This window comes from Cervus elaphus, chromosome 20 (assembly GCF_910594005.1).
Source record: "Cervus elaphus chromosome 20, mCerEla1.1, whole genome shotgun sequence".
NCBI lineage: Eukaryota > Metazoa > Chordata > Mammalia > Artiodactyla > Cervidae > Cervus > Cervus elaphus.
Genome location: NC_057834.1, coordinates 57,792,265 through 57,802,805, shown reverse-complemented (window position 1 = coordinate 57,802,805; position 10,541 = coordinate 57,792,265). Strand labels below are relative to the sequence as shown.

At 56.5% G+C, this 10,541-nt stretch overlaps 1 protein-coding gene across 7 annotated transcripts; it reads left to right on the top strand.

Moving 5' to 3' along the window:
• The first annotated feature begins 224 nt into the window (after positions 1–224).
• On the top strand, positions 225–10,275 carry ATXN7L2 (ataxin 7 like 2). Of its 7 annotated transcripts, XM_043878580.1 has the most exons (13): positions 1,472–1,600; positions 2,296–3,314; positions 3,490–3,555; positions 3,939–4,043; positions 4,454–4,664; positions 4,955–5,241; positions 5,876–5,958; positions 6,241–6,494; positions 7,313–7,511; positions 7,651–7,772; positions 8,254–9,049; positions 9,330–9,430; positions 10,061–10,202. In XM_043878580.1, exons 3-12 carry the CDS (start codon positions 3,537–3,539, stop codon positions 9,420–9,422), a joined length of 2,169 nt encoding a protein of 722 aa, XP_043734515.1. In that variant the 5' UTR covers positions 1,472–1,600; positions 2,296–3,314; positions 3,490–3,536; the 3' UTR covers positions 9,423–9,430; positions 10,061–10,202. The 7 variants fall into 7 exon arrangements, with proteins under 7 accessions (XP_043734512.1, XP_043734510.1, XP_043734509.1 ...); XM_043878577.1 differs by lacking the exon at positions 2,296–3,314 and having other exon boundaries at positions 225–1,600; positions 5,051–5,241; XM_043878575.1 differs by lacking the exon at positions 2,296–3,314 and having other exon boundaries at positions 227–1,600; positions 9,366–9,430.
• Positions 10,276–10,541: the final 266 nt, after the last annotated feature.

Genomic DNA, 10,541 nt, shown 5'->3' with positions numbered 1-10,541 from the left:
ATGCTGTTTCCATGTGCTCTCCTACCATTTGTGACCTAATCTAGCTTCCTGTCAGGAGTTGAGGGCCTTATGCGTTGCCCTCTTAACCTTACAAACTTGCACCTCTATGCCCCTTCTGACAGACAGTCACAGGCTTCATTTATATTCCCTTGAAAAATACACTTGGGCACAATATTACACTCAATGTCACCAGGTTCGCCAACCTCCTAGGAATCATCTATGGTTTTTAGGTTAAGAAGCTCTACCATCAGAGATCATCCTTGAAGTACTTTAACATTCCTTGGGTGAAAATGAGAAGACATGCAGAGGTCTTGAAGTCACAGACCTTGACTTATTTGCCTCCAGTTTGATTTCCTCTGAGATGAAAGAATGAATACGGGGTGCGGTGTAAGGGAAAAGAGAATTAGTATCTCTTTTCCGATGTGATGGGGTAGGAGACAGGCTTTTGTCTCTTGAGTGTATTAAGGTAAGAAAGAATATTATCAGCTGAGGAGGAAGTTGTGGATGATTAAGGTATCAATATTTTCCAGGCCTTAGCAAGGAAAATAACAGATCTGATGAGAAATCACCCTATGACGAAGCTCTGGTAGCAGCCCTGCCAGCACAGAAAATATTCGTTAGAAAAAGAAGCCAAAGTGATGGATGGAGTCAGGGTCCAACCAGGGTTTGGGAAGAGGTGATACAGGGTATCGATCGCAGTTATCAGAAGGGGAGAGACGGATCAGCAGAGATGCTGCAAACACCAGCAGCCTCAGGGCCACCCCAGTTCCGGGGCTGGCTCTGGCTCACAGATAGCCTTCTGTCATCCTGACAGGTGATCTTGGTCAGCTCAACTAGGTCCTACCAAATCCAGAAAACGCTACTCCAACCCTCTGCTCTGCATTAGGGCAGCGTGGGTTTCCCACACAGGCACAACACCAGAGTTGAGGATCCTCCCCCACTCCAACCCCTGTGTCCTTCAGCACATCCTACAGACCCCCTCCCTTTGCCCTTCTGATGCACAGCGCCCACCTCCCTGCACCTACCCTATTCGATCTACAGGGAAGCGAAGTCGGTCGTGGCCGCCAGCCCGGGAAGGGGCGCCAGTTAGCTGGCGGAGGCACCGCTTAAAGGGGCATCTTAGGCAGAGAGGTTTGGGACTGGGGTCTGTATGCAGTGAGTTTAAGAGAGGGACTGGTAGCAGAAAGAATGTGTTCACAGGGTTAGGAGAGGAGGTCCTGAGGCTTTGGTCTGTTTCCCGCAATCATGCATTTTGGAGGGGCTCTTGTGGCAAGCTCAGTAGGCAACAGCACCACCTAGCTGACTACATTTCCCAGAAGGCTATGTGGGCGAGAGACTGAGAGCCAGACGGACGGTGCTGCGCTTGCGCAAAAGGGTGAGCTGGAAAGGTGGGAGGGAGAGGGGAGGCGTGCCCGCGGCGGGGAGGGGGCCGCGCGGCGGCGGCGCCGGGGCGGGCGCGCGTCCGCGGCGGTGATGGCGGTGCGTGAACGCGCGGCGGCAGCAATGGCCGCTCTGGAGCGGCGGGTGCCGAGTCTCGATGACTTCGCGGGACAGAGCTGGAGCTCGTGGGTGGAGCGGGCCGAGCTGCCCGCGGCCGAAGGTGAGTGAAGCTCCTCTAGAGTCTGAAGACCCCATCCCTGTCTCCCCTCCCCCCCTCCGGGCCCCCGCCAGCAGAGGGGAGCTGCCGACGGGAGCCGCCGTCCGGCTCCCCGGCCCCCCAAACAAAGGACCCGCCGGGTCCTAGTGCCCGCCTTCTCTGCCACCTTCGCGCCTCCGGGTCCTAGCGCCGGCTCTCCGCCAGCAGCCCACCCTGCCCACCTCTGCCTCTGCCGTCGCCCAATACCTGCCCCTACATCTGCTTTCCTTTATGTTTCTTCTTGCCTTCTGTCCTCCAGCTTCCGCCCCTCCTGCACCTGCCTTGGGCTTTCCCCATCCGCAACAGTCCTCTCCACGTGTTTCCCACGCACCCCACTTCTGTGCCCCCCTCCCAACCCCCCTTGTTCCGTCGCCTTCTGCCCCACACCTTCTGCTCCTTTTCGGCGTTTGCCTGTCGACTGCAGTGCCACTGGACCCCCGCCTCCTCCGCATTAGTTCATCGGTCCATCCTTCTATCCATCCTCCCTTCCTCCCTCCTTCTGTCCATCCATCCATGCCTCCAACCCCCCGTCCTTTCCCGGGCCTCTTGCCCTACCTCCCGGGCTATCTCCCCTGACACCCACCTTCTCTAGGCCCCTGAGTGCTTTTGGTGGAGCGGGCTGACAGCCCCTTTCCTGATCTTTGTCTCCTGGGCCCCAGGGGGCATCTGGCCTCGTGGCCTTTGGGGTGACAGCAGGCATCACGCCCCAGAAGAAGTTTGCAAGTGAGAAGAGGTGGAGGAGGAGACCACATGGAGCCGTCTCTGATGACACTTGTTCTCCTCTGAGACATCCAACTCCCAGCTCAGTTCTGTTCATCACTGCATTTTAACGGACTTCAGAGTGGAGGCTGCCCCTTGTCTCTTGCATACCTAACCCACCACCCCTCACATCTGGAGATTATATAAGACTGTCAGTATTCTCATTCTAGAAAGGGGCAAGTCTGTTAGTAGGTGTCAGAAGCAGACCTAAGTGGGAGCCTCAGGCCACCCTAGAACTGCCCCATGCTGGGTGGGCAAGGATGGGGCCATTGTCAGGGTCTGGGTGCACTGAGAACCGGAAATGGAATCAGACGGGTTTGGTGACTCAGAATTGATTTTTTTTTTTCCAAGGGACAGGGAGGGGGCGTAGAGGAGGGAGGGGAGAGCAGTAAGGTAGGGGGATGGGGAAAGAGCTGCTTTGCATAGCTAAGATGTTTTTGTCATCAACCCAGAAACTGAGGTACAAGGGCAACCCTTGCCCAAACCCCCTTAAGAGGAAAAGGGTTTGTGTAGCTGACCGAGGGGACTTTGAAGATGCTGAAGGGCCCCAAGATAGCAGTTTCTCTGCTCTGTGGCTATCCTGTCAGTGCAGGACCTGAGCAACTGGGTGTAACTTTCACAATGCCATGGCAACCCAAGTGAAACAAAATTGAGGTTGGGGACCTGGGAGAGTATCTGTTTGGGATGCCAAGAAAAGCGGGAAGAACGCATCTGAGAAATTTCAAGAAGGGCCTCGGGGATCTGTAGTCAAGTAAGTGAAGGACTGTTCCCCATTTACATGGGGAAGCAGGCCCAGAAAAGAGATAATTACCCACAGTCATCCAACTGGTCAGCGATGGGATCCTGAACTGCACCTTGGAGTGAAGGAGCCACACGAAAGGATCCTCCTGATGGAGCCAGCTTATTCCAGAGGTAGCAGGTGAAGGAAGAATGACCACTTGAGAAAGATCCACTGATGGTTCTCTGGGTGGTCCTGAGCACCGGGTGCTTGTCAAGAGGCAGGGGCTTCCTCCTGCTTGGCCACAGCACCTGGTCGGGTTGGAGATGGGCGTCTGGGATGGGAGTGGTCCTTCTGAGCTGTGTTTCTCCTTTAGGGGCTGAGTTGGAGGAGAGTAACAAAAACCCGAAGAAGTTGGATGCCATGACCCTCATTAAAGAAGGTGGGAGTCGGCACACATGAGGGCTGGGGCCCAGGGCAGACAGGACCACCTTTCCTTCTTCCAGCCACAACCCAGGAGGTGGCTGTAGCCAGCGAAGCAGCCAGTCTGGGCATTCTCAGTTTGATAGGTCTGAGTCAGCCTCTTCCTCTGGCTCCTGTGACTGACTGAGGGAGATCCTAATCATTGGTGTTTGCTGCTTTCTCACCTGAAAGCCTGCATTCTTAGGGATTGGTTAGATTGAACTCTGGAAGCATCCATCATAAAGCCTCTTATATCAGCTGGGAGGGGAAGTATCATCTGAGTGGTGGGTGGGTCTGTTCTCTGATCTTACAGGGAAACCCTGGCATCCCCAGCCCCAGTGATAAGGGCTTCTGTCGTTGCAGACATGTCCATCTTCGGGCACTGCCCTGCCCATGACGACTTCTATTTGGTTGTATGTAACCATTGCAGCCAAGTGGTGAAGCCTCAAGCTTTCCAGAAGCACTGCGGTGAGGGGAGCCCTAGGGAGGAGATAGAGGGAACAGGGGAAGGTGGAACTTGGAACTCCGAGGACAGGGCCAGTTGGGAGGTCACGTGGGTAATGGAGGGAGGCTTTGTGAATAGGAAGGTGGGGTGGGGTGGAGCTTCAGACATTGTGGTTGGTTGGGATTATTGTTTAAGCAAACTTCTAGCAAAGTAAAGTTCTAGCATCTGGGAAGAGCTAAGAATTTCAAGAAGCAGAGTCCTAGAATTTTCAGTCTTGAAGGTGCAGATTCAAAGGGGAAGGAGGCCAATCTAAAACCTAACATTCGGAAACTGCAGATTCTCTATCATAAATCTGTGATCAGGGTTAGGAGGATGGGGCAGGAGGCAGTTAATAGCACTCATCTCGATTGCTCTCTCCACCTCCTGGCGACAGAAAGAAGACATGGGCCCCTCAGCAAGCTCTACACCCGGGCCCCACCTCCACCTCCAGCCCCTGCCAGCTCTCAGAAATGCCATGTAGTGAATGGGCAGGGCCCTGCTTGTAGGGCCCCAGGTTCTACCAAAACCTCCTCCAGGGAGAAGGGCCAGGGGTCTCGCAGTCGTGGCCACCAGCCTCCTGAGAAGACCCAGAAGGACAACCTCTGGTAAGGAAAGGCTGGAGACTCCCTGAGACAAGCCCTGACCACACAGCCCAAGGAGGGGTTGACACAAATGGAAGCAGCCATGGGGCGATGGGCACTGCTCGTGGTGGGAGGGAGCCAGCTCTGCACCTCCCTTCCACTTGCTCCAGGGAATATAGGATTCCCTTGTCCCGAGTTCTGTACCCCTGCAGGAGCCCACCCAAATTCCAGGAAAGGAGATGATCCTGGGCTAGAATCCGGGGCCCAGACCCAGCCTCCCTACCTCCCAGCGTACACCCTCTCTCCACGTATAGCCTTTTCGTGCCTGTGGTGAATCTGGAGAAGATGTCCAGTCTTCCGAAGCCCGATGGACATGGAATCAGGGTGGCCCCACCCTCTGCTTTCCTCAGCCAGCCAGGTGGCCTCACCAAGGACTCCCCTGGAAAAAATCCCATGGCATCCCCTTCTAAAGAACTTCCTGGCAGAGAGAGCATCGAGATAGCCCCCAGCGAGGGCCCCAGTCACCGGACTGAAGGCAGCCCTTCTGAAAAGGAGCCTGGTGGGGTCAAGCTGCCCCCCAAAACCCACCGGAAGATGGCTCGTGAGTAGTCATGGTCTTGGGGGTCAGGAAGGTAGAATGGGGACTCCTTTGGACAGCTTTGTTCTTGGGTCTGATGGAGAGGGGGTCAGCGAAGAGGGGGCTTGGCCATCTCAAATTGCTGGGGTACAGGGACCCCTGATCATCCCTTGATGTGGGCACTCACTTGACCTGCTTGCTCTCTTGGAAGAGTCTCTTCAGTCCAGCTGTCCTGATTAAGGCTATGGGAGCCTGTGCCCAAGTAGGTGAAGTTACTGTTCTTCACCCTGGGCTATGGACCTTTATCTTTTTTCTCACCTAGATCCAGGGCACCAGAAACCTCCCATAGCTGGTTTCCCTGGCATTCCAGATGCCTGTGGCTGCTCCTGTTTCTTGGTGTATGTTGCTCTATTTGGGGCTTGGAGCCCCCCAAAGGATTCTTGGGCTGATAATGGGGAGGGGATGGTTCTTATGCCCAGCAGAGAGCTGCTGATGTCCAGAGGAGTTTGTCTGGAAGGCTACAGCTGCAGACCTGAGAGCCAGAGGCTCTCCTGCCTTAGGCCCAGCTCTTCCCAGGCCTTTGGCATGAAGATGCCAGACCTTTCCCTGGGCCTCCTCTAAGTGGCTGTGGAGTTCATGGGACCTGCTTTCCCCACAGGGAAGGAGTGCGACCTCAACAGGCAGTGTGGGGTAATAAATCCAGAGACCAAAAAGATCTGTACCCGCCTTCTCACCTGCAAGGTAACCTCTACTCCCTCTGCCTGCTGAGGGAGAACACGGGCCCTGGGAAGGGAGAGGAAGTGCGATCTTATCCAAGGTCCAACTCAAGGGGTGGGGGTTAAGCCCAGACCAGGGATGGGGAGAAGGGGCTGCCCCAGTGGGCCCCAAGGTAGGGACAGCAGGCAGAGGGGTGGCTCCCAGATCCCCCCCAATCTCTCCACTTGCCTAGGCCAGAGCACACTGCTGCCCCTTCCCCTGCTCAGCTCACACCCCCTCCCCACCCTCCACCCTGCTGTGTTCTAGATCCACTCAGTGCACCAGCGCCGGGAGGTCCAGGGCCGAGCCAAGGATTTTGACGTGCTGGTGGCAGAGCTGAAGGCCAACTCCCGCAAAGGGGAGTCTCCCAAGGAGAAGAGCCCAGGGCGCAAGGAGGCAGCTCTCGAGCGCCCCTCCCAGGAGCCCCCCGCCTCAGTTCAACTTGTGGCAGCAGTGGCTGCTCCCAGCGGCGCCTTCTCTGCTCGTGCCAAGCCAACCTACCCCTACTGTGCACTGCCCAGGTAGGTCCAGGAGCCAGCACCCATCTGACCTGGGGACGCTTGGCCCCAAACTGTCAGGGACCCCTGGAGACAGGCCCGGGGGTGTCCTGGAAGATGCTGCTCACCCCACCTGATGTGGGGGGAGGAGCCCTGGCAGTGGTGTGGAAGCAGGTGATTCCCCCGCTGCTAACCTGGCATACCGCAGTACCCCTGCCTCTCTGTAGCGATCCAATACCCAGGATAAAAACATTCTCCCAGCTGCTTCCACCAGGCGAAAAGTCATCACTGGGGAGCCAGAAGGGTCAGGGTCCTGGGTGAGGCAGTCCTTCTGTGTATTTATTCACTGGCCCCTTCGTGTGCAGAGGCTGCGCTGGACCCGGGGGAGAGCCTGCCTTGCCGAAGGAGACACACACCCAGCTCTGCCTGTAACACGAGGGGCAGACACGAAACACGGGCTCAGCTCACAGACAGGCTCACAGGAATATGTGATGCAAGAAGGGGGTTGAGAAAATTGACTGGGCTGACCCAAGCTGAGTGCAGTTACACTCAGAAGATTTTCTGGAGGAGGCGAATCTGGAGCAGATTTTCCCCCTGAGGAGGCAGGGCCTGGGAAGTGAAGGGGCTGGGGAGAGAATCCCTCGGGAGCTGTGGCCCCTGATCTTTCCGACTCTTGACTCTGTGAGCTCCGTTGTCCCCTCCCTCCCTGGCCCCCTTCCTCTTTGTCTGATGGCCCACAGGGTGTCTGCCCTGGCTTTTTGAGCTTGACGGGTTCAGGGACAACCCCCCCTCCCCGACCCACTTCTGTCATGTTGCCCTCACATCCCCTTTGGCCCTTCCAGGTCCCGGGCCTCCTCTGAGAGTGAGTTGGATGATGAAGGCCCTTGTGGTGGTGATGGGGATCCAGGCCTGTTCCCCTTCCCCCTGCCCCGGGGTGGGGCCCAGGCCTCCAGCGAGGAGAGTGAGGAGGAGGGGACATCTGATGACCTCCACCTCCCCACTGACTGCCATTATGCAACCCGGCCCCCTCGGCCACAGGCGGTAAGGACCTGGGGGGTGGGGGTGGGGTGAGGGGGTAGCCTTCCTGGTCCAGAGTGTGGGAAGGAGGTCTGATTCTGTGTGCAGGTACCCTCCCTGTATTTCAGGCACTGGTAACCATGTACCTTCCTTCTGCCTCCAGTTCTGCACCTTTGGGAGCCGGCTGGTGAGTCCAGGATGCTACGTGTTTAGCCGCCGGCTGGACCGGTTCTGCTCGGCCCTGAGCTCCATGCTGGAACGGCACCTCAGCTCCCACATGTGGAAGTGAGTCTCTTGGCCCCAGAACTTCCCTCCCTGGGTCCCAGGCACTTGTGGGCTTCAGAAGCCTTAATTCTTTACACATACCTAGAAACGTGGCTTGGCTATTGGCCAGGAAGCCCCCAAGTAGGATGAAGAGGAAGTGGGGAAACTTGGCGGCCTGGAGCTAGGCTAAGGTCGGGCACGAATGGGTCGTCTGGGAGTGAATCTTAACTCTTACCTGTCACTTCCAGTACCTTTTAGGTAAGTAGGGGTAGAGGATGGCTAACTTGGGATTTAAAGCGGGATTCTTAAAGCATCTATATATTAGTTACATTTCTGTCTGTCCCTGGGCCTTTTTCGTGTTCCTCAGTTCCAGCGTTTCCCAGCAGATGGCAGCACTGCCAGGGTTTCTGGGCCAGTTCTTGGGGCGGAAATGCTGTTGTATATTGGTGGGGATGCCCTCTGGCTTGCTTGGCATCACAGTGGGGCTCTCTTTTTGTCGCAGGAAGATCCCACCAGCGGCTGAGCCTCCATCCCACCTTGTCAGCTCCCTCCCATCTGCTCCCCTGAGCCCATCCCCTATGGGCAGCAGCCCTCGCCTTCCAGGCCCACCCCCCAGACCTTCCTGCCCTGCCTCCACGCCCCCCACCAAGGACAGCCTTGGCCCCAGCTACCCTGCAGGCTCCCCCAACGTGGCAGCCGCCTGTAGTCAGGCGGAGTGCATGGGCGGGAGCCAGGCCATCACCTCACCACTGCCTGCCAACACGCCGTCCCCGTCCTTCAGCAAGCTCCCACCTTCCAAGGCCAGCAAGTCGTCCAAAGGCAAGGATAGGCTGGAGGTGGAGGCTCCTTCTCGAAAACGAAAGTTATCGCCGGGCCCCACCACTTTCAAACGGACTTGCATCCTGGAGCCCACTGGAAAAGGCAAGCCCTCTGGATGCCGGGGCCTCACAGCCAAGACTAAACCCGCTCTGGGCCTGGGGCTTAATGGGACGGTGGGGCCAAGAGTGAAGAGGGCAGGGCCCCTGGACTGTCGGGGTTCCCCTCATCAGCCCCCCACGCCAGTCAAGGCCTCTCAGCTGGACAGCCAGGCGGTGGCTGGACATGTGGCCAAGGCCCTGCCGACCACCTGCCTCTCTGAGGAGGAGGTAGCCAAGAAGCGGAAAAACCTGGCCACTTACTGCCGGCCAGTGAAGGCCAAGCACTGCCAGGCCGGCGCCCCTGCCGACGCGGCCTGTTCTGTGCGCCGCAAGAAGCCGGGTCCAGCCCTGGCCTTTGAGGAGAAGTGTTCTGCACTGAAGGTACCAGCCCAGCTCCCTGAAGAGCGGGGGCGGGGAAGGGTCAGGATGGATGAGGTTGGCGTGCCCAGCAGGAACCTGACAGAAAGAGGTGCCTAAGTAAAAAAATTTGTGCAGGGAGGGGAAGACTGGGGAAGTTGAGAGTTCCTGGGCTATCTTCTCTAGGGAGAGGTGACCCCAGCTCTTGCTTGGTGGGCCTTCCCCTGTCCCCAGCCCTCTCTCTTGGGCTAAGGAGATGTTGCCTCTGCCTCTCCCCCTTCCCCCACTTTTGCTTTAATTAAAGGGCCACTTTCTGAATTGGCTGTGGCCCTCACTCCAGGAACTGGAGCTACCTCTGTTCCCTGAAGGAAAGGAAGTTGGACTCCATGAGCTCTGATAAGAAAGGTTTGGGCAGTGGGGTTGAGCTGGGGTCCCAGAGCTGTGGCCTAACACACTGGGGCACAGGGTGGGTGGGCTGGTCTTGTTCGTTGGTTTTGCTTCTGGGCATTAGGGCCTGAAAGGGCAGGGACAGCACCCAAGGTCCCCATATGCATGTCTGTCCACCTTGCACATGTATCCACTGCCAGGTTTTCAGGTGTCAGGCAAACTCTCCAGGGTTTCCAGAAAAGCCAGCAGCCAGATTTATTTGCCTCTTCTGATGGGAGCCCTGGAGTAGCATGCTCTGAGCTATACATATGATCTTAGCGAGGAGGGATGAATTGGGTGGGAAGGGGGGATGCCCTCCTGGTTTAGGCACTGACCAGATGCATCCCAACACATTTCACACCCATATGAGAGTAGTAATAAGTTGACAGTTGCCCAGGGCTTGAGTGTGTTTGTGTCCCCCGCTTGCATGGGTGATCTCCAGACTGCCTCTGCTGGGCAGGCATTTATCCTCCCCCGTGCCTAGCTTTACTCAACAGACCAGCAGGAGGAAATCGAACCTTAGCTTTTATGGCCCACATAGTTCACTGGATAGGAGGACAGGTAGACCCCCTAGCCTGACCCTGTCTCTTGCCTCTTGTCTTCCTGCAGTCAAAAGCCCATTAACGAGAAAGTGCCTGCCCACTGCAATGGAGCCGCCAGCACCTCCTCCCCTCCAGATCCGGGCCCCAGGCTGCTGCCGCTTTTTATAACTTTATATTATTTTTTTTAAGAAAAAAAAAAAAAACTCTTTAAAATACCTCAAGACTGTCTTCCTGTTCTGTTGCTGCTAAGAAAATATAAAAACAGAAACATAGGAAGGAAAGAAGTGTAATAAAATGAGTGTCCTTACTGTCCCCAGCTACACCCCAGGAGGCTGACCTCATAGGCAGTCGGCCTCCAGCTCCTATCACTTGCCTGGAAAAGAATCTCTTAGGCTCATATGTTTTTGTACTTTTAGTCTCTGGAAATGGCTAGGGGTTGTGTCACTGGGGGAGTCTTAGGATGAGGAGGCATGTGGCTCCTAGTGAGCAAGGGGACTACAGTCCTATTGGGGAAAGAAACTTGATGGGGGAGGGGAGCCACACCTCCG